Here is a 23,532-nt window from a genome sequence, read left to right on the forward strand (position 1 = left end):
CTTAGGGCCTCAGAAGGGGCCTTGTGATATGCAATTGATGCAAAAGACCCAGGAGAAGGTAGGCTGCCGGAAGAAACTTTCCATTCTCCAAACTCACCCTCAGATTTTCTCCACCAGGAAGGTGTCTGAGATTACCGATAAACACCAACATTTCAGCCATGCTTTGAAGTGGAAAGGCCGGGGAAACTTTCTGGAAAGGACAAGCAGTTGGTTTCCATCCTGGGTCGTCAGGATGTTGGATGAGACAAATGGGGCAGGGAAGTAAAATCCAGGGGTGCCTTTCTTTATCCTCCCCTTCTGCCTAACCGTTCCCATGTCCCCTGCCCTTCCAGTCACTCAATGGGGCTGAGTGTTCAGCTTCTCTCACAGGAACTGGGGTGAACCTTCTAAGATGATAAGGCATAAAGAAAGCACGGTGCAGGAAGGAAGGAGAGAGAGAAAGGAAAGCGGGAAAGAACTGGAGAAAAAATGTAAAAGGCTTGGGAAGGAGGAAGGAAGAGGAGAGCGGCAAGGGGAGGTGGAACAATGAAGGTCTCAGGCCGTCCGCGGCGCACGGTTCCGGCGGCACGTCCGTCCTGCCCGCCTCCGGCCAGCAGCTGCACGCTGCGCAGCGTGTGGGCGCTGAGTCACGGTCCCAGAACAGGGAGCCGCCGTGCAGGTCTAGGGGGGCCGGCCCTGGTTGGCATCTGCAAACTGTTTTTTTCTTTCCTCTTTCATTAAGGCTGTGTGCTGACTCCCACGTAGGAGGATTTATTAAACCGCACGTAGTGCCTGCCGGCTCTCGGGCCCGTCCGAGGCGGCCGCCTGGGGGCGCCACAGCCTCGCTTATGAGCACGCGGCCTCGCTGGGGCACCAGGGCCGGGGAGCACTGGGGTTGACTGGCCCGGCTGTCGTTTTCCCAGAGAAGTCCCAACATTTTGCTGGAGTAGCTTCTAACTTGAACACCGCGGCAGCCCAGGGAAACTCCTCGCTTAGGCGGCCTCGGAGACCACTCCAACTCTCCGAGGCGCGCTTTCGCGCAGCGTTCCCTGAGCAACTCCATAAAATCCGAGACTCTGTTGCGCAACCCGGAGAGTCCAGGCTCGCCTCCCCACTAGGGCTCACCCTACCCAACCTGGCCCGGCCGCCACGCGACACTGTGAGCTCCGGCGTCCCTGCGCAGCGCTGACCCGCACGCGGGACACGCGCTCCGCACGAGGAGAGCGAGCTGCTGACAGCTCGGCCGGCGCGGAGAGGGGCCAGCACGCGCCCGCGCAGCCAGCCCACCTTCCCACGCCAGGCGGCGAGACCCGAGGCTCCCGGGCGGTCCAGTACCAGAGGCGCCCTCCCTTCCAAGACGCGTGACCCGAGAATGAATCAGCATTGAGACAGTTTATTGTTTTGCTATTCCGAATATCACCCATTTTATGTAAATAGATTATACAGAGACACGGTGTTTCCTTCTTTCACAAGAGGTAATCAGTCCTTCTTTCAGGCACACCAACACTCTCACACATTCCACGCAGCAAACAACAATGTTACACCTCGCTGAAACATTCACTTATTAAAATAGAGGGGAAGGGGACAATACAGTTGCTTTAAAATGCCCTTAATACAATATATAACGTACAAAAATATCTCTATATTTGAAGTTACAAAAAAAAAATCTTGACAGCAACAAACTTAAATATTGATAGTTACCTCTGTATATACAACACGCATTGCACTTTTCCTCTCTAGGTTTTGGAAAGTTCAAGTAATAGTGAGGCTTGCGCCCGGGTGGGGTGACACCCCGTGAGAAATGAGTTTGTGGGCGGGCACGACAGTGGCTCAGACCCCTGCCCCGGGGGTCTCAGCATTTAATTCTCAGTTTCTCCTCTCTGTGAGCCTGGCAGACATTTCCTCGGATTCCTCTGCCCCACTGGGGCACCTGGGCCCGATTAGGGCTAAGGGAACTCTACCTCCAAAGAGGAGGGGACCCTGCAAAGCCATGGCTCATCGCCGGACGGTGCCTCCCGGACTGCGGGTCTCTGAAGAGTTGTCTCAGCCCGGTCCCCATTGGCTGAGGGGCTCGGCTCGGGAAAGCCCTCTGCCCCGGGAGGCGCCAGCGGAATGCCTGCTCGATTGTCCGCTGCTGCTACAGGCGCCTAAATCCTAAGAAGGGTGGCGAGCACTTGTTGCCCTCGGGAAGCCGGAGCTCCGCGTGCCTGTGGCTCCGGGAACGACAGAGTCCGGCCCGGGATGGCCTCAGGCAGGGAGCGCCGGCGCCGGCGGCCGTAGCCCTGGGGGCTGATCTTGCTCCTGGGGGCGACGCCGTCCTTGTCCTTGTCTGTGAACTGGTAGATCTGGTGCGCCAGCTTCTGCACCGTGCACGTCCCGAAGCGACAGCCAAAGCTCCGCAGGCCCTGGAAGTTGTTCATACTCTGGCGGTAGCGCTTGACTCGGATGCGGGCAGCGTCCGGACTGCTGGAGAGGGGAAGGAAGGCATCATGAGACCCCCCATGAAGTCGGGCTTTAGCCCCAGCCCCAGAAACGGGAGCCACTCTAGGAGCAGAGGGGGCTGGAAACTGCTACCGCCATCTGAACTGCCATACAGCCCTGACGATCTCCAGGGCCAGGGTAGTGGAGCAGAGTTTCCCTTGCCCACCCCGCGATGGCGCCCGGCATAATTACCTGGCCTGGGGGCTTCGAGAGGCGCCCTTCACGTCCTGGGGCCGAATGAGAGTCTGGGCAGGCCCAGCCTTCACGTCCGCGAGCCCGGTGGGGTAGCTGCTGGACACCCGAAGTTCCCTCTTCCCACGACTGAGCGCCCACTTATTCCATCTAGAAAACACAAATACACTCGATTCGCATACGCGCCCAGGCGAGGTCCCGGCCCGTCCCTGCTCCCATTCACTGCTAATCCCTCGGGACTAACGGCCAGTTTCCCTTGTCTTCCAGGTACAAAGACCGGGGAACGCGTTGCCTGCCACTCACTTTTTTCGGAACTCTGACGCCACGTCTAGCCGTGCGGTGTCGGCACCTAAGAAGGCGAGCGAGCCCAGGTACATGAGGGCAACGGGAACCAGCTTCATCCCGGCGGCGATGCGCAGACCCTGGGGAAGGAGAGAGAGGAGCCGAGCGTTAGCACCCGGGCCTGCAGCACCGTCCGGGCGGGGCACGGAGGACGGGCGGGGGCCCCGGCGGCAGGCACAGCCCGCGCTCTGCCTGGCTCAGACGCTTATCTCCCCGGGGCGCAGAGAGGCGCCAGCGGCATTTGCACCCGCCAGGCGGGTGACAGGCCCCACAAGGGAGGCCGTTGCCCAGCGCCAGGCTCCCAGTGGTTCCCGGCTCAACTCCTCGGGATTTGGCTGACGGAGCAGAGGGGAGTGGATCTCTGGAGTTCCCGCTGTGTGCACGAGCTGGGCCCGGGATGTGGGACGCGCCCCGCAGGGGACCCTCCAAAGTTGGTTGCACCCCTCACCCAGCCCTCCCAGTCTCCGGCCTGGGCAAGCCCCCCCCCCCCTTTAACCCGTCCCTCCTGAGGCGCCTACCTGCTGAAAAGGATGATCTGCCAAGATCTGGAAGGAAAAGTCTGAGATGTCGCTCTAGCAGTGGCAAAACCCCAACGTCCAAGCTGCGGTGAGAAACCAGAGGTGGCAAGGCTCAAGCTGTTCCGCTTAGTGTCACCAAGAAACCACTGAGTGGCCGGCTCTGGTTCCTCGGCTTTATAAGAGCACAGGGGGCGGGGCCTGAGCTGCCCTTGCCCTCCCTTTCTTCCCTCAGGCGCGCTCTCCTGCACTCGGGCGCGCGCATTGCTTGCCTGTGGCTGTGTGGTTTGGGGGTGGGGGTGGGGGTGGGGGTCCTCATGCCCAGAGGTGAGCTCTAGGAGATTGGTGCAGGAACTGCCACAACTCTTACTCTCTGAGCACAGGGTTCAGGGTAAGCACAGGGTAAGCCAGGGCAAAGTAGGGCCCGTACAACCTCTTGGAGTCCTTACCCAGGACCTATGCAGCCCAGAGAACGAGGCCTCCTGGCATGGAACTGCAAGAGCCAGCGGGGGCTGCCACGCAGATGACCCGAGCCCGGGAACTCGGGAGCTGTGGCTCCCGAGTGGTCTCGAGTGGACCGCGCCCCCTGCCGGCTCGGCGCCTGACCTGGCCGCGACCCCAGACCCCAGACCCCAGACCCCAGGGGCAATGCACACAGCACAGAGGGGAGGAGCGGGGCTCGCCAGCACGCCCCGAGAGCGGCCGAGACTCCAAGGTTCTGGAATGGGCTAGTGAGATTTCGCAATAGGGGCAAGGCTCGGAAAGGCTGATTTGAGAATTGACATTTGCAGGGGGGAGTTGTCTGAAGTTTCAGAATTTACATGCCTATTTGGAAATATAGAAATAACCAAAATTAGGACAAAAGATGCCGTTTCGGTGTTTCCCCCTTGTAACCAGTTATGCCTTATAAGGTTACAACCTGAGAGTTCGCCTGGCTGCCCTCGGAGCCTTCACTCACCCACTGTAAACGTGAGGATTTATGCCAGGGAGCACGCTAATGCTTCACGTATGTTAATTGCTTTACAGTTTACAAAGCACAGCCACATCCTGATCTCCTTTGAGCCTCACACCTACCCTTGAGTTAGGAGAGGAAGGTAACATTACTTTTCTTATTTCAGCAAGTACAAAATTGAAGTCCAGAGAGGGGAAACATTTGCCTAAAGTCACACTGAAGGTAGTAAGCAGTAGAATCCTAACTCGGCCCCACAAGCAAGCTGGGGCGCGGCGAGGATTTTTCCAGGCTGGGGTCATCATCTCATCAAGGGGGAGAGGAGAGTCCTAGCCCCCGCCCAAGGATTTATGCTTGTTCATGATGAATCACCCCCAAGCACGTTTGTCACCCGTTTGTGCTCCTCCATCACTGCTTCTTGACTTCACTTTCTTACTTCTCTCCTGGGGGCCAAACTGGGGAGGGAACTCAGCCCCTGGGGCTCCCTACTTCTTGCATGTAGGCCTCTGGTGTCTTATCACCCACTACCCTAGTCACAGGTCCTGAAGCCCCGTCCCCAAACTGAGCGGCCGAGGGAGCCGGACCACTGGGACTCTGCAGACCGGCTTCTAGTCCTCATTCTACAGCAATTCGCTGTGTGAACATGGACGAGTCACGACCCCTTTCTGGTTTCGCCCAGCAGATCTCTAAGCTTCCTACCTGCTCCGCCACACTGGTTCTGAGACCCAGTGCAAAAGCGCTGGCCGGCGCGGACCTTGCCTGGTCTGGGCCGCGCACGGCTGGCTCAGCCGACTTTTCACTCTCAGGACTGAACCGTGGACATTGCACTTGGGGAAGGAATGGCTGCGCCAAAGTTATTTATTCTGAGGACTCTTCCCGGAGGGAGTCACCTGAGCGGACCTGAGTTCCAGCTGAGGCCGGGGGACAGATTCCTGGCTCTGGCTCGGTTCAGCCTCGGGACGCCGAGGGTCAGGGAGGTGCAGCGCAGCGTACTGGCTGGGTTCGAGTTGCCCGGCTGGCGGCAGAGCAGTCACTGCAGCAGACTGGGTCAGGGGGCTAGTCCGCCGGCACCGCAGACAGCAGCTATTACTGCGCCCGCTCTGTTTCCAGAAGCCTCTCGAGCTAACCATTCTGTTTTTCTATTTCACATCTCTTCCTTTCATTTCGTCCCCTGCGAGTCAGGCTCTTCTCACAGACCCTGTCCAGGACAGTCAGTCTCGTCTGAGGATGCGACCTACTTGTCGCCAGCCTCCAGCTGGGTGCGCGCCAAGACAGGTTTTACTTTCATTTCCCTGGCTCGCGCCTCCGACTGCTGAGGAGGTCAAGGACAGCTGGGCGCCGGCCTACAGCCAGGGAAGGTCCCGTGATCTGGACTCGTACCTGCCAGTTCCCACCAGCCCGGGGGTGGGGGGGGGTTTGGTCTGCCGAGGACTGTGCGGCTGTACTTCGTTGCCTCCTCGCTGTGTCCTTTGGGAGAGCCTCTGATTCCGTTGGGGGAAGCGGGGACTGAACTCTCGCTCAGGCTGCAGGATCGCGAAGCGTGCTCTTGGTGCAAACTTCGCTTTGAGCTGCGAGAGGCTTCAACAAGCAAAGCAAGCCCAGGAGTGGAGACTCGGCTCTGCTCCGCCCGGCTCAAGCGCCTACGCCAGCGGTGTAGCCGCAGTGCCAGGACTTCCCACCTGAGAGCCTTGGCACGCTCCTCATCAGCCCAGGTGCGCCTTGTAGCTCTGGCACTTAGAGATCTGACGTTTGAGAACCTCCCAATTCCTTCTTTAAATCAAGTGCTGGATTGGCAGCTCAGGATTTTTCTAGAATATCCGTATCTTCGAAATTGTGTGTGTTTGCGTGGGTGGGCGACAGGGTCAGAGTGTTCCCCGAAGCGTTGTGGGGTATAAGTCGAAAAAAATATATAAAATTTGCCAAATATTGGCATCTGTTTTTCCTGTGGAACCTCGGGTTTGCTTACTCAATCATTGTTAAGGAAAAAAAAAATCATTAGAATGCGTTTTCTGTTAAATGGTCGGATCTAGAAGGAAACACCACAGGGGGAGTTCTGCTTTTGGTGATTTGTTAACGTGGAGCTTCATCCATTCAAGTTTCAGTGATTGTAGATTCCCATTGAGTACAAGCAAGGATGGAAGAAACATCTTTAAAATCTCACTGGTAAGAAAAGAGAAAAAAAAGAAAAGAAATTCTGGTTAATGAAGATCCTCTTTTCTTGCACCCAAGAATTTTTAAAGGGTCCGATTGTAAATGAACCCCCAAAGCCCTGTAATAAATGTGTGTATCCTGACATCATATACACAGACATACAAATATGCTAAAGGCTTGTTGTATAAGGGTGTCTCAATTTCTTCCTCACATTCCATCTGAATTATTTTTAGGCCCTAAATCCAAGCCTTATGCTTAGTAATGTTTGGAGTTTTAAAAAACTTGTGGTGGTGGTTTCTCAGCTAACATGGTGGACACAGTCCCTAAAGCCAGTGTGACCACACTCAGGTCATGCAGAAAAGTAATGAGAAACAATAAATATAATAATAATGATATTAATAATAATGACTAAAAGTGAGTAGCTAAGTGCATTGCATAATTATCTCAGATGCCTCTTTTTTCAAACAGGAAATTTTTGAATGCATTTATCATTCATATGGTTCAAAATGCCTCTGCTAGGCTGAAGGTTTGTTTACAAAGTTCATTTGAAAACAAGGTTCAAGAAGCATCCTGGAGTCATAACACAAAATGGTTTAGAGAAAGGAAACAATCAACTTTGCTGATTTGGTCACTCACAGGGTGAAGTAAAACAGGATACAAAGCTCAAGGCACTTTTTTGGGATCTCTGACTTCTCTAAGGCGCTAATAAAACATAGATCCTTTCCAGAAAAATGTACATATACATAAACCAACTTAAATATAAAATAGGCATACAATTTCAGGAGGTTGACCAAGTTAGGAATGCTGATACAGAAGAAAAAACACTGTTTCTATAGCATTAAGGTTTGTCTTGGAGTAGTGGAGGCAGGGAAGGCAGTTAATCTTAATTAATATTAACCTTAATTAAATATTTAGGGCATAATATTTTCCAGAGCATCAGCATAAAGAAAAGTAATGCTTTTGCTGCCTCATTTTTGTGCTCCTGCACACAACAGAGGTAAGAAACAATCAGTTCTTGTATGTGATTAAGCCAGAAGACAAACCTCCCTGAAGCTTAAAGAAGGTAAGTTGCTACAGGACAAATGAAAGAGAACACAGAGAAGATGGTTAACATATAGGAGCTTGTTATACTAACAGTTAGAACAAGATGAAATGACTTCAAGAGAAATTTACTACTCATGGCACAATGAATGGCATTAATAAGTAGATTATAAAAGAGATGATTAGACCATTTGGGGTCATCTCTAGCCAATGAGAATGGTGTTAACGAGAGCAACCATCATGCTACCGGCCTCCAGGTGGGGATCCTTTACTATTAGATTAGAACCATTGGAATGAGGGAATTCTTATGTATGGACCTGCATGATTTAAAAGTTCATTCATTCCTTCAACAAATATTTACTGAGCATGTATTACATGCCTAGCTCTGTGCTAAGTACGGGGCATACAGTAATCATCAATGCAAACATCATTCTTTTTTTTTTTTTTTTTGGTGAGGAAGATTGGCCCTGAGCTAACATGCGTTGCCAATCCTCCTCTTTTTGCTTGAGGAAGATTGTCCCTGAGCTAACATCTGTGCCAATCGTCCTCTATTTTTTTTGTATGTGGGTTGCTGCCACAGCATGGCTTGATGAGTGATGTAGGTCTGCGCCGGGGGTTTGAACCAAGAACCCCAAGCTGCAGAAGCGGAGGCGTGACCTTAACCACTACACCACCGGGCTAGCCCCAAACATCATTCTTGCCTTCAACAAGCTTACAGCTTGGTGGGGTAGCCAGACATAAACAAATCTTCATAGGAATAAATACGTGATTATAAACTGTGTTAAGTGTTCTGAAGGAAAAGCAAGACTAGAGGGATGTAATGTTCCAAGTAGAGGAAACAGCATATGCAAAAGCTTAGAGATGAGAAAGAACTTGGTACGTTAGGGAAAATGAAAGCAGTCCTGTGATTGGAATGTATTGAGTGAGGGAGAAGAGTGGCATGAAATGAGATTAAAGAGGACATCAGGATCAGAGTAAATAGGACCCTTTGGGACATGATTAAGATTTTGCACTTTATTCATGGTGCCACGGGAAGCTATTGACAGGTTTGAAGACAGGAGAGACATGATCTGATATACATTTATTTAAAAGATTATTTTTGCTACTGAATGTGGTAGATGGGTTAGGGAGGAGCAAGAACAGAAGCAGTGCAGTGGTGGTGCCCTGGAGAGACTGGGGAGGGCCTCGTTCTCCCACAGTCTCGTTTAATCCACCCCTACACACACACACACACACACACACACACACACTCCCCCTTAAGCTTCACCAACAGAGCCAGCTTCATGGATGTGCACCCTGTTCAGTCGCACAGGGCCCCACACTTGGTTTAATGCTCTGCCTGTCACTGTTTTAAAATTCTTAATAATTTTTGAACAGAGGGTCCTACATTTTCATTTTGCATTAGGCTCCACAAATTATGTACCCAGTCCTGCTCACCAAATAAACATGCAATCTAAGTAAAAGCAGCCTGCAATCTCCCATAGCACCTATTTATACTGCAGCTGCTAATGTCAGGGGTATTGCATATGAGTGTCAAGATTCAACTATTCATGTAACCATACATGTGAAAGCACCTGCAGGACAATTTCTATTAGCCATCTCTGAATCCTCCTTCCTGCACCCCAAACATATGCCCATGGTAGTAACAGTGTGTTTGCTATACAAATTTAATTTGAAGACAGGGTTCATCACCCACTTACTGTCCTTAATTTTACCTATGTGGAAGGTCTGGAACCACCAATGAAACCAGTTAGGCAGCTATTGCAATAGTCAAGGTGGGAGGTGATAGTGGCTCAGACTAGTGGGATGGAGTGAGGGTGGACTGGAGAGAAGTGTATATATTTGGGAAGTAGGATCGATAGGATTGAGTGATGAATGTGGGGCTAAGAGAGAGGCAGGTATCAAGGGTAACAATTATTAAATTTCTTACTTAGGCAACTGAGTGGATGGAGATGTGGCAATGGATCAGGGAATTTTCTACCACAGCTACTTAGTCGTCTTTGTTACTGGTTGGTAGAGATCATTCGAAGAGGCCCCAGCCCTGCCTGCAGACATTTGGTCAAATCAAACTCCCATACCGCCTCTCTGAACTGTAGTGGCTAACCACAGGAAGCACTTGAAATGACTGTACAGATCAACCACTCACTTCACAACAGCCAACTGCAGGAGCATCGGGCTGATAATTCTTGCTCACTAGCAATTGGCTCCTATTTGTCTTCTAAAGCATAAAAGAAAGGCATCTGCTGTCTATATATCATCGTGTTGCATAATCTTCCTCCCTTCCTGCTCCTGCCAGCCTTCAGTAAAACAAATCTGAGCTTGCTTTACTCTCTCACTCTTTGGTGAAAGGTGATGGTGGTTATCTCAGGGGATGGTTTGGCCTTCAGCCAACCTCAGTACTCAGGCTGCCTTGTCAGGGCTTATCAGTTTCAGCAGACTGGCAGCTGTTGGCTGAGAAGCAAAGCACAGCTACAGTGTATGCTAAATATGTTCATGTGTGTATACAAACACATATACCTGGGATATGTCAAAATCCCTATGCTACAAAAAACCCATTTGCAAATGGTCTATCAGCCTCCCTGTAACCTAACAGATGGAATATACCTAAAAGCACACAACATTTGATTCTAGGCTTGAAAACAGCTAAGCTTTGATTTAAACAAAAGTTAAAATAATTTAAACCAATACTTGTGAATGAAATAAAAAGCAACACATTTAAAAAGTAAAATGGGACCCCACCTCACATTATATTTAAAAATTAACTCAAAATGGATTAGTGGCCTAAATGCAAGAGCTAAACTATTAAACTCTTACAAGAAAACACAGGAGTAAATCTTCATGATCTTGGATTTGTCAATGGATTATTAGAGATGACACCAAAAGCATAGGAAACAAAAGAAAAAATAGATAAATTGGACTTCATATGGTTATACATACAACGGAATATTATTCAGCCATAAGACATAATGAAGTACAGATTCACGCCACGATGTGGATAAACCTTGAAAACACATTAAATGAAAGAACCCAGACACAAAAGGTCACATATTGTATGACTGTATTTACATCAAATATCCATAATAGGTAAATCCATAGAGACAGAAAGCAAATTGGAGGTTACCAGGAGCTGGGGGAGGGGAACATGTGGGGGAGAGTGATTACTTAATGGGTGTGGGGTTTTCTTGCTGATGAAAATGTGGAACCAGATACAGGTGGTAGTTGCACAACATCGTGAACGTACTAAATACCACTTAATTGTACAGTTTAAAATGGTTAATTTTATGATTGTGAATTTCACTTTAACAAACTAAAATGGGGAAGGAACACGATAGCTGCCTTAAAAATCTGAAAGGCTATCATACAAAGATAGCTTTTGTTTTTTTTCTGGACAGTTCCAGACAGCAAAATCAGGGGAAGTTACAGGACAACTCGGACACAACAAGGAAGAGCTTTCTAACAATAGGGCTGTTAAACAGTGGAATGAGCTGCCTCCCAAGGAAGTAAGATTACTCTTTACTGCAAGTGATCAGGTCGGATGAAGAGCTCTCAGGGAAGTTACAGAGAGGATTCTTACCTGAGGTGTAATGGAAGCTTTCTCAGTTTAATTAATTCCAGGATCAATCTGTTATCTTCCATTCACCCCTGCAACTAGGCTGATTCAGTTTGAATACAAGCAATTTGCAAATGAACCCCTAAAGTAGTCCTTCCCGGGAGTTTCAGTTCTTCTAGTGCAGCCCTACCCTCTCAATCTGTAGATGAAGAGTGTGTGGCACAGAAAGAGGAAATGATCAATTAAACTTTCAGGAGCTGAAACACAAACTCTCTGAACTCCCAGTTCAGAGTTCAAGCCATTGAGGCTTCCTGATGGTAGGTGGGGGAAAACTGTACATTCAGTCATTAAAAATATTTGTTAAACACTAACCAGGCACTTTGCTAAGAGATCTTATATGTAAATGGTAAGGATTAAATACTCAATTAATAATGAGTTAAAAAAATAATTAGTAGTGATAAGCAACCACGAAGATGATCACATTTGCAAACCATGGAGATTCCCAAAACTTCAAGTCTATCACTTGTAAAGTAACATATTCTGCCACTAAAACTTCACGAGATACTAACAGATGACAAAGAAAGCTCATCTGGGCGTCTCACCAGCCAAATTCGAAATGATCAATAAGAGATGCAGCAAAAAAGAAAGCATCTAGATAATCCCTACATTGGATGATGAGACCCACTAATTTTTTCTACTGCGTGTCTGAGCAGGGACGTTGGAAGTCACCACTTGCTCCCGCTACAAGAGCCCTGGGACCGCTGCGAGGGGAGAAAGCTTAGGCAGAAGGGGCTCCCCTGGGAGAGACAAGCCTACTCCCTCGGACTCCGTTGGCCCGGGCCAGTTCAGGAGGATCCCGAGGATGCCGCGTTCTTCGATGGAATCCAGCCCCCCCACCCCGGGGAGCTCCGGGGGAAGCCCAGGCCAACCGCCCCCAGCCCACCCAGCACTGAAGCACCAGGCGCCTCTGAGGATTGCGCAAAAGCCTCTCCCTCCCCAGTCCGCTCAATGGCATGTTCCTAAAATTCCCATCTGCACAACATAAACAGGAAACGTGCAGCAAAAGCCCTGGCGGTGCAAATTCCATGCTTTCAGTCGAGGGCGGGAGATTCTCGTCTTTGGGAAGAGAGGGGGGAGGGGAAGCAGCAACCTTTCCAGGGGACCCCTCAACCATCCCTGTCTCTTCTTCCCAGATATAGAAAGAAAGAGTAGAGAAGGCGGAAGGATACCCAGCTTTAGGAAAAATAGGGGAGGGGGACGCGGAGGTGGGCCACGAAGAGGCAGCCAGGCCTCAAAGTGAACCACCGCGAGCGGCTGCGGTGGCGGCAATACGCCGGTCGCCCACTGCCCAAAGCCAGCGGCCCGAGCGGCCCGCGGAGGTAGGGGGTGGGGGTGGTCACCGCCGGGGCTCCCGCCGCCAAACCGGCGCGGGTGGGGGCGGGGGAGGAGCGGGCGCCAGGCGCGGCGCAGGCGCAGAGCGCGCCCCGGTTGTCAAACATGGCTGAAGTGCCGCCGCTGTCGCTACTGCTGCTGCAGGGAAAATGCTGAGCCCTCCCGGGCCCGGTGGGCGGCGGCGGCGAGGGCGGCGACGGACACCCGCTTCCTGGGCGAGGCGGCGGCGGCCATGGCCCGGCTGGCCGACTACTTCATCGTGGTAGGCTACGACCACGAGAAGCCAGGTAAGGGTGTGGGGCGGGCGCCGCCCCCGGGCCTCCCCGCCCCCGCCCTCCGGCCGCTGTCCAGTGGGCTCTGCGGGGCTGGGCGTCGCAGCCGGGAGGCGGGGAGGGCCGGGCCGGGCCGCGTCGTGGCGGAGCGGGCGGTCTGCCGGCGTCGGGCCTTCTGGGCCGGGCAGAGCCTCGCGGTGGGCGTGAGGGACCCGCTCGAGGGGAGGGGGAGGGGGAGGAGAAGGGGAGGAGGCGGCGTCCGCCGGGGCGGCCCAGCTGGGGGCGAGTCTGGGTGCCGCGCCCCTCGCTCTGGAGGGGCTCGGGGACCGGGGGCAGCGCCCTGGTGCCGGCGGGATTGGGCCAGGACCGCAAGGCTGGGAGGGCGGGAGCCAACTGTGCTAAGTTCCTCGGGGATAAACTTCTGCCCTGCATCCTGAGTGAGTAAAGAGTGACGCAGGGGGCTGTCTTCTCCAAAAGGAAGTGCTGGGAGTCCAGGGCTGCCTCTGTTGGGGGCCAGTCTAGTCACCGCCCCAGTGAACGCGTGTTCCCGGGGAAGGGAAAAGGATCCTTGTGCTTTGAAGCATTTCTAGGAAATGCTCCCTGTGCTTTCAGGACAAATGTGACGGTCATTTCAGAATGACTGAACACTATCTTTTAAGTAAGGACAGTTAGCAGACCGCTGAAGGTGATCTTGTTTCAGTTTAATGTGTTTTAATTGTTTTTTCATTCGTTACAAAATTTTCTTCATAAGGGACAGTTTGGCAAATGCATTGCCTTTTAATTTAATTTATGGACTTCCGCAATTTACGAGAATTGAGGATTCACGCACGTTTATTTTTGTATGTTTATTCCTTTGTATTACTGTGTAGCTAAGCATAATGTAATAAATTGAGCTAGGGAAGCACATCTATTTCAGGGTAATTCTGGTCACACATTTGCAAGGAATTTTAAATATCAGCTAGACAGTCCCTTCATTTTTCAGAGGAGATGCTGAGATTGTGTTTTGCTGATGATTACAGCCATTTGTAATTTCAGAATACCATTGTTCTGCCCACTCTAGGTCGACTGCTCCTTTCACTGTTCCTCTCCTAATAACTTCCTTTAGTGGGAACCTTTTATATTCTTTTAATCTTTCATCATTCCTGACCTGAGTGAGGTCAACTGTTTAGAGAAGGGATTGGGCTATATTAAAGTATCTTCTGGCTCCAAAATTGTATTTTTTATTTCCTAGTAATTTTGCATAGTCTGGTGTCTCTTTCTTACCAGGATTAACAATATGGAGAATGACAGTTTGTTTTTAACATCATTTCATTTTGAGCGACTTTTTTTTCTCACTTTTAGAAAAATTTGAAACAATCACAAACTTGCAGAAAACTTGCAAGTACAGTACAAAGAACTTTTTTTCCCCTGAACCATTTGAGAGGAAGCTGCTGACCTGATACCCTATCACCTCCGAATGCTTTAGTGTGCATTCTCTACAAACAAGAATATTCTCCTACGTAATCACAATACAATCATTAAAATCAGGAAATTAACACTGATACTCCATGTAGTTCTCAGACTGGGTCAAGTTCTGTTTATTGTGCCATTGATCTCTACTGACAAAAGGATCCAGTTCAGAATTATGTGTTGCATTTATTTGTCATGTCTCTTTAGTCTTCTTTAATCTGGAACAATTTCTTCATCTTCTGTTGACTTTCATAACCTTGACACTTATGAAGATTATAGGGCAGTTATTTTGTAGAATGCCCCTCAATTTGGGATTATGTGTTCTCTTATGATTAGATACATACAGTTAATGAACTTGGGCAGGAATATCACAGAAGTTATGCTCATTGCATCCTGTCAGGTGGTGCGCAATTTCAGTTTGTCTCATTGGTGATTTTCACTTTGATTACTTGACATAAGTAATGTCTGCCAGGCTTTTTCACTATAAAGTTAATATGTGGGGCCGGCCCCGTGCCTTAGCGGTTAAGTGTGCGTGCTCCGCTACTTGCGGCCCGGGTTCGGATCCTGGACGTGCACCCACGCACCGCTTCTCCGGCCATGCTGAGGCCGCGTCCCACATACAGCAACTAGAAGGATGTGCAACTATGACACACAACTATCTACTGGGGCTTTGGGGAAACAAAGGAGGAGGATTGGCAATAGATGTTAGCTCAGAGCCGGTCTTCCTCAGCAACAAGAGGAGGATTAGCATGGCTGTTAGCTCAAGGCTGATCTTCCTCACACACACAAAAATAAATAAATAAAGTTAATATGTAATAATTAATAACACTTTTTGTGAGGAGTACTTTGAACTATGTAAATATCTTGTTCTTCATCAAACTTTTCATGTATTCCTTTATTCATATCTGTAAGGATTCATGGTTTTCTGTTTTTTTTAGTGGATTATATTCTGTTACTATTTATCTTGATGTTCAAATTGTTCCTCATTTGGCCAGTGAGAACCCATTCACGTTGGCTTCTGTGTTCTTATGACATGCTCCCATCAGTTTTTGAGCATGTCTTTACTTTTTGGCACAAGAAGATGTTCTGGGCTTCTCTTGTACTGTCCCTGCATTAGTCCTAGAATCAGCCATTTCTCTAGGGAGCCCTGATCCTTTTAGTGGAGAATAACATTTAGAAGCTAAGATCTCAGTGCTAGTGTGTTTATTGCTGTTGGGTTGTTACTGTTCCCACCGCTCTTAATGGATAGAGCAGGAGAATATATGTATGTACACACACATGCATGCACATTTACATCTATACTTATTTATCTGTATATATTGAAAACCATGAGTTCACGCCAGTACCTCTGATTTCAGTCCAACACTGCAGTGTCTATTCTAGTTTTTTCCTTTTTCATATTTGTAATACACTTCTCTGACAGTGAGAAATCTGGCGTCCATTATCCTTAATATATTTACTTGTTTGTTCAGTCTCCCTGTATTTAACCAATCTTTCATCTTTGCTACCACCCCCTCCTCTCCTGGATGCCTGGCTTTCTCTGCTGGGCTTGGATTCTTCATTCTCTCTCTCCCACCTTTCTACCTCTGTCAGGATCTCACAGCCCATACCAGGATGCCCCAATATAAGGACATCCTCCTTAACCTGCTCTGGCTCTGACTCCCTATATTAGCTTCCTCACTGTTTGTGGATATACTTCTCGCCGCACTTAGGCTCTGACACCCCAAACTGGCTGCTTCCACGTGAAGACGTCCTCCTCACTCTCCTCACACCCAGTGCCCCATACCAGGTTGCCAGTCTGTGTTGACACCCTCCTTACAGTGCTTGGGCTGTGACTGAACACTTTTGCCCATTCCTCCCCTGGTGGACTCCGTCCTTGGTTCACTTGGGCTCTGACAATCTGCACCCCACCCCAGGGCTATAGTGACTACTCCCCATTCCCCTCAGGAAATGAAATTTATACAATGTTATAAACCAATGTTACCGCAATAAACAAAAAATAAAAAAAAATGGAAGATTATCTTTTTAAGTAACAAAATCCGGAAACTTTTATAAATGGTGGAATCTCGATAGTGAAATGTATCTTTTTTTTTTTACTTGGCGTAATTTTTCTTTTTTTTTTTTTTTGTGAGGAAGATCAGCCCTCAGCTAACATCCATGCCAATCCTCCTCTTTTTGCTGAGGAAGACCAGCCCTGAGCTAACATCTATTGCCAATCCTCCTCCTTTTTTTCCCTTTTTCTCCCCAAAGCCCCAGTAGACAGTTGTTATGTCATAGTTGCACATCCTTCTAGTTGCTGTATGTGGGACGCTACCTCAGCATGGCCAGACAAGCAGTGCCTCGGTGCGTGCCCAGGATCCGAACCCGGGCTGCCAGTAGCGGAGGGCGCACACTTAACCGCTAAGCCACGGGGCTGGCCCCTGGGATAATTTTTCTTTAGTCATGTGTATTGAAGTATACTTTACATGCAATAATTTCACCTTCGTAACTGAACAGTTCAATGAGTTTTGACAGATATATACATAAATGTAGCCACTACTGCAATCTAGATACAGGTATAGAACATTTCCATCCCTCCAAAGGTTCTCTCATGCCCCTTTGCAGTCAGTTCCCTCCCTAGCCTCTGGCAATCACTGATGTTTTCTGTCCTGAAGCTTTTGTCTTTTCTAGAGTGTCATATAAATGGAATTTTATAGTTTTTTATGTCTGGCTTTTTTTACTTAGAAAAATATGTTTGATATTTATCCATCTTGTATGTACTGTCAGTTCCTTTTTATTGCTGAATATAATACAATTTGTTTATCCATCCACTAGTTGGTGGACATTTGGGTTTCCAGTTTTTGGCTATTATGAACAAAGATATTCTGAACATTTCATACAGATCTTTGGGTGTTTGTATGGTTTCATTTCTTTTGGGTAAATAACTTAGGAGAAGAATTGCTGGGTCATATGATAAGTGTCTCTTTATGTGAAACTGGCAAACTGTTTTCCAAACTGGTTGTGCCATTTTGCATATTTACCAGCAATATATGAGAGTTCCAGTCAATCTTTTTTATTTTATTTATTTTTATGATTTGAAATTTAAAAAATTTTAGCCATTCTAGTGGATATATAGTAGTATCTTTTTTTTTTTTTTTTGTGAGGAAGATCAGCACTAAGCTAACATCCGTGCCAATTCCTCCTCTTTTTGCTGAGGAAGACCAGCCCTGAGTTAACATCCATGCCAGTCCTCCTCTTTTTGTTGAGGAAGACCAGCCCTGAGCTAACATCTATTGCCAATCCTCCTCCTTTTTTCCCCTTTTTCTCCCCAAAGCCCCAGTAGACAGTTGTATGTCATAGTTGCACCTCCTTCTAGTTACTGTATGTGGGACTCGGCTTCAGCATGGTCGGAGAAGCGGTGCGTCTGTGCGAGCCTGGGATCTTAACCTGGGCCACCAGTAGCTGAGCTCGCGCACTTAACTGCTAAGCCTCAGGGCCGGCCCCTATAGTAGTATCTTATTGTGGTTTCAATTTGCATTTTCCTGGTGGCTAATGATGTCGATCACCCTTTCATGTGCATATTTCATTAGAATATTTTTTATAAAGTGACCAAATTTTTGTTCTTTTTTATTGAATTGCTTCTTTGGCTTCTTATTATTGAGGGTTCTAGATACAAGTCTTTATCAGGAGTTTTGCAAATATTTTCTTCCAATCTGTGACTTGCCTTTTCATTTTCTTAACAGTGTCTTTTGAAGAGCAGGCGTTTTAGTTTGGATCACTTTTCAGACATGCGGACGTTTTAGTTTGGATCACTTTTTAGACATTTGAATACTTTTGTATCTTAAGTTGTATCCTTTGAGTAGTCCTTTTTATGTAAAACCCTTAGTAAAAACTTATTGGAAGAAAATCCACTAAATCTGTGTACTTGTTTGAATTATAATTGAAGAATAAACCTAATTGATTCTGAAAACTTTTATTGTAAAGTTTTCTTCAGGAGTTAGTGTGATTTTGTTACCTAAATCTCTCTAAAAGCTAGTCATATTATGATAATATGATACTGAAATGTTCTGTATTTAATACCAGAGTCTTCTAGAATTATTCTGACACACTCTTTATTTTTATTCCTAAAATGTCTTGTCAATAATACTTTTTAGTTAATTTTTTCATATTTCTATTTTTAAAATTTTTTATTGAGATAATAAAAAATTGGTTTATAACGTATAAATTTCAGGTGTACATCATTATGTTTCGACTTATGTAGAGAGTGCATCATGTTCACCACCAAGAGTCTAGTTGCCATCCGTCACCGTATGAATGTGCCCATTTATCCCTTTTTGCCCTCCTCCTACCTCTTTTCCCCTCTGGTAACTACCCATCTGTTCTCTGTATCTAGGTATTTGTTTGTTGTTGTTTTTATCTGCCACATATAAGTGAAATCAGATGATATTTGGCTTTCTCCATCTGACTTATTTTGCTTAGCATAATACCTTCAAGGTCCAACCATGTTGTTGCAATGTCAAGATTTCATCTTTTTTTGTGTGTGTGTGAGGAAGATCAGCCCTGAGCTAACATCTGCCAGTCCTCCTCTTGTTTTTTTTTGCTGAGGAAGACTGGCCCTGGGCTAACATCTGTGCCTATCTTCCTCCACTTTATATGGCTTGACAAGAGGTGTGTCGGTGCGCGCCTGGGATTCAAACCCCAGGCTGCCTCAGTGGAGCGTGCGTACTTAGCCGCTGCACCACCAGGCCTGCCCAAGATTTCATCTTTTTTTATGGCTGAGTCGTATTCTATTGTATATCATATTTCTATTTTAAAATTGAATTGAAAGAAGATAAAACCTTGTCATTTGAAAAGTTACTTTTGCGAACTGGAAAAATAGTTAATACATGCTGTTTGAATTATATACAAAGAAGAGTGGTTGGCATATAGTAGGTGATTAATAAAGATGTATTGAATGAGTACACAGTTGCTGAAAGTATGGAAAATACAAAAAGCTATAAGGAAGGAAGATGGGAGGGGAGTGTGGTTATAAAAAGGTAACAGGGATTTTTGTGGTGATGGAACTGTTTTGTATCTTGGCTGGTTGGTGGATACATGAACATAGATATGTGATAAAATTGCATAGAACTAAATATACACACACACACATACAGACACAAATGAGTACAATATAACTTGGGGAATCTGAATAAGAAAGTAGATTGTATTAACGTCAGTATCCTGGTGTTAATATTATACTATAATTTTGCAAGATGTTACCATTGGGGGAAACTGAGTAAAGAGAAATGGGATTTTTGTGTTATTTCTTACAACTATCTCAAAATAAAAAGTTTAATTTAAAAAAAGTTGTAAGGAAGATTAAAAAGATACCCATAATATCCTTATTTTTTCCTTAACATTGATGACGTAAGGAAAGGTTATTCTATAAAATTCCAGAAAAACATAATCTTCAGTGTCTGAATTGTTATATCTTATGGGTATATCAATTTAACTTCATCATTCACTTTATTATTGGATGTTTAAGTTGTTTTCCATTTTGTGTTCTTATAACACTACTGTCATGCTGAGGAGAACATAGCCTGAAAACCACTGATTTTTGTGACGGTGATTTTGGAAATTTGAAATTAAGACTTTATTTTCCTGAGTTTGCATATGTACTATGGCATGATAATTAGGAAATATCATTTGTTTCTAATAGGTGAAGTTATTTAGCCAACGTTTTTTTTTTTTCTTATTTCTACTTTCACTGAGATTTATCCAAGAAAAATTGATAATGACCATGTGGGTTAATTCCCTTATATGCCTTTACTTCTTTCTTTTTGTTTACTTTTGCTGTCCATTAATACATTTAGAATTTAATCCATTTATCTAGATGGTATTTAACCTGCAGTGAAGTATCATAATCATTGAGGTTCTTGTGTTCTTTCATATCAACTTGCTTAAGTATATTAGAGAAAGCATTTGAAATAGTTCTTAGGTGTTTCATCAGTTTTATTTAAGCAGTATACGTGAGATAAGCTAAAGCGGTAAATTTATGCACAATACCTGAAATATCATAGTTCAAGACATTTTAAAAATTGATGATTGAACTATTATTGAACCATTGTAGTTCATAGTCAACCTGAGTTCCCTCCCCCTCCCCCGTTCTATATTGAAGTAGTTAGGAATTCTTGGCTGCTGTTTGTTGCCAACTGTCAAGAACCATTTGGAATTCATTGATTTGGCAAGAATTTATTGCTTTGCCAGGCATTGTGCTAAGTGCTAGAACAAAAATAAATGAGTAAAGAATAAGACTACACCTAACTTAGTTGTTAATACGGACAATCTTGAAATAAGTAATGATGGATGAAGAAGAAGGACCCACTTTACTGAAGGAAAGAAAAGACTTCTTAAGAGAGATGATGTTTAAAGCAAGTTATGTAGGATTAGTAAGCATTTGCCACATGGAAAAGAGAGTAGGGGAGATTACAGGCAGAGAGAAAAACATGTAAATGTGTGAATGTCTTGTTCCAGGAATGGCAAGAAGTATAGTGTAGATGGGAATTGAGGTAAACTTTGATCCTAGAGTGGGCTGGGGTCAGACTGTGAAAACCTCTGTATATAAAAATTCCAGGCTGTGGAATTTAGCATTTACTCTGTAGACTGTGGGATCTCTTGAAAAGTGGGGGTTCTTGAAAAGTAAGAAACAACATAGAAGTGTGACTCAAATGACAATGAACTGGAGGGAGAAAGACCAGTGTGAGAAGACTCAGGAGCTTTTACAGTGAGAATGGAAAGGAAGGTATGGATTTTGGAGAAATTTGAAAGCTCAAATTAGCAAAATTTAGTAATGAATGGATGTGAGGAGTAAAGGAAAAAGAGTAGTTGAGAGTCATTAGAGTAGATATAGCTATGACACTGTGTGGGTGCCCTCAGAAAGTCAGTGTAGAGACAGAAGGATAGAGGACCAATTTTCTAGCCTCGGTAATTGGGTGGGTGATGATGCTGTGAATCATGCAAATAGGGAATTCAGGAGAAGAAATGAATTTGGATGAAGGAAGGAAATGCTGAGCTTAGTTTTGGATATATTGAATTAAAGGTGCCTGCCTGTAATCAAGGTAGAGATGTCATTTAGGTGTTTGGATATATGGGTCAGGAGATAAGGAGAGAAGTGAAGATTTAGAGGTTTAATTTGGCAATTAGCAATAGCCAGTTGATTGTCAGATATAAAGAAAAAGTGAGATTGTTTAGGAAATGTGTATGGAGTGAAAAGAAGAGTGGCCTAAGAATTGAACCCAGAGAAAATTTAATATTTAAGAGGTAGATAGAGCAATAGCAGCCAGGAAACTGAATAGGAGTGGTCAGAGATATTGCAGGAGAACCAAGATAGTGCATTATGATGGAAACCCTGGGGTGTAGAGAATTTTGAGGAGGAGGAAATGATGAATAAATGTCAAATGCTCTGAAGATATCATGTATAATGAGAACTAAACATAGTGTCTCAGTCCATTTGGGCTACTATAACAAATTACCATAGACTGAGTGACGTAAACCACAAACATTTATTTGTCACAGCTCTGGAGGCTGGGAAATCCAAGATCAAGGCACAGGCAGATTCAGGATCTTGTTAGGGCTCACTTCCTGGCTCATAGATGGCCGTCTTCTCACCGTGTCCTCACATGGAAGAAGGGGCAAAGGAACTCTCTAGGGTCTCTTTTATAAGGACACTTATCCCATTCATGAGGGCAGAGCCCTCAGGACCTAGTCACCTCCAAATACCATCGCTTTGGCCCCACCTCCAAAAGCCATCACATGGGGGATTAGATTTCAACATATGAATTTTGGGAGGACACAAACATTCAGTCTAGAGCAAGTAGGCTCATGGACTTGATAATTAGGATAGTGACTTTTGAACATTACAGTAGTGGTGTGGGGAGCCAAAGCCAGTTTGATAAATGCATGTCCCAAGTCATATGCTGTATGAACCTCATGGAGTCCAATTTATTTCATTTCTTTTTAGAAGCTTTTTATGACTTGCACCCTATGGCTTGTGGAAAGAGGGGTCAGAGGTGACTTCAAAATGCCAAACCTGAAGGTCTGGATACTTGTGATACTGTGACTTAAATAGGAAGATCGAAAATGCTTTTCTTTTAAAATTAGTTATTTGTCTTTGTGGGCTTGGAAGGTAATGGGTTTTATTTTATAGCTATCCAAATGGAGACTTCAAAAGATGGGACAGGTAGGGGCTGGACACAAAGACTTGAGAGTCATTAGAGTAGATAGAGCTATGACACTGTGGGTGCCCTCAGAAAGCTGGTGTACAGACAGACAAATAGAGGACCAAGGACTGAGCTTTGGGGAACACTGTTGCTTAGAGGATGGAAAATAAAAGGAACCGTAGAAGACGGGTTTGGAGAGTTTGGGGGAGACATTTAGTTTTCCCCAATGGCCATTTTTCTCCTCTGTGGTCATAGCACACATGATTTTTGGCTAGTCATGTGGTCATGCAGAAGAGAGACTGTTTTCAAGTTTCTAATAGATATAAACTTGTGAATAAGTTCTGGTCAGTTGGATATAAGTGGAAATGGTGAGCACAGTATCCCAAAAGTATTCTTTTCTTTTTGCTGGGAAAGATTCACTCTGAGCTAACATCTATTGCCAATCTTCCTCTCTCTCTCTCTCTCTCTTTTTTTTTTCTCCCCAAAGCCCCAGTACATAGTTGTATATTCTAGTTGTAAGTCCCTGTAGTTCTTCTATGTGAGCTGCCGCCACAGCATGGCTACTGACAGACGAGTGGTGTGGTTCTGCGACCGGGAACCGAACCTGGGCCACCGGAGTAGGGCATGCCGAACTTTAACCGCTAGGCCATCAGGGCTGGCTCCCAAAAGTATTTTTAAAGGGTGATGGTATGCCTTCCTAGTTTTTCTCTTTCCTGAGACTGGTGTGTTGATATAAAGACTGGAGTTCCACCAGCCATCTTGAACCATGTGGATAAGGGCCTACACTCTAGGGATATCAGAGCAAAAAGCTAGAAAGAAGCTGGGTCCCTAATGACTTATAGCAGGATTGTCATAGCTGCCTTTCAGGATTTTTTTTTTACATGAAAGACTATAACCTTGTACGTTTAAACCATTATAAATCATATAAATCAGAGTTTTCTGTTGCATGTAGCTAATCTTAATCCAGATACACAGAGGTGAAGGAGATCGGAATCCAAAGTCATAGTCTCTGTGTCAGGTGTGGCAGATAGAGATTAGTGAG

At 46.1% G+C, this 23,532-nt stretch overlaps 2 protein-coding genes across 5 annotated transcripts in view; one reads left to right on the plus strand and one right to left on the minus strand.

The window, feature by feature from the left end:
- Positions 1–1,356: 1,356 nt before the first annotated feature.
- On the minus strand, positions 1,357–6,202 carry ADM (adrenomedullin). Of its 3 annotated transcripts, XM_087433226.1 has the most exons (5): positions 5,359–6,202; positions 3,513–3,595; positions 2,956–3,074; positions 2,653–2,802; positions 1,357–2,445 (listed from the first exon to the last, which is right to left on the minus strand). In XM_087433226.1, the coding sequence occupies exons 3-5, from the start codon at positions 3,051–3,053 to the stop codon at positions 2,127–2,129; spliced, it is 567 nt and encodes a 188-aa protein (XP_087289352.1). In that variant the 5' UTR covers positions 3,054–3,074; positions 3,513–3,595; positions 5,359–6,202; the 3' UTR covers positions 1,357–2,126. The 3 variants fall into 3 exon arrangements, with proteins under 3 accessions (XP_087289352.1, XP_014638424.1, XP_087289351.1); XM_014782938.2 differs by lacking the exon at positions 5,359–6,202 and having other exon boundaries at positions 1,357–2,442; positions 3,513–3,727; XM_087433225.1 differs by lacking the exon at positions 5,359–6,202 and having other exon boundaries at positions 3,513–3,666.
- A 6,487-nt stretch (positions 6,203–12,689) lies between these two features.
- Positions 12,690–23,532, plus strand: part of SBF2 (SET binding factor 2) — a 522,324-nt gene continuing 511,481 nt past the window's right edge. For both annotated transcript variants that reach the window (XM_014782916.2, XM_004418425.3), the window contains exon 1: positions 12,690–12,879. In XM_014782916.2, coding sequence (XP_014638402.1) covers positions 12,825–12,879 — 55 coding nt within the window. In that variant the 5' untranslated portion in view covers positions 12,690–12,824. The remainder of the gene's footprint in view (positions 12,880–23,532) is intronic.

This window comes from Ceratotherium simum, chromosome 7, assembly GCF_057802395.1.
Source record: "Ceratotherium simum simum isolate JZ-2026a chromosome 7, ASM5780239v1, whole genome shotgun sequence".
NCBI classification, from domain to species: Eukaryota; Metazoa; Chordata; class Mammalia; order Perissodactyla; family Rhinocerotidae; genus Ceratotherium; species Ceratotherium simum.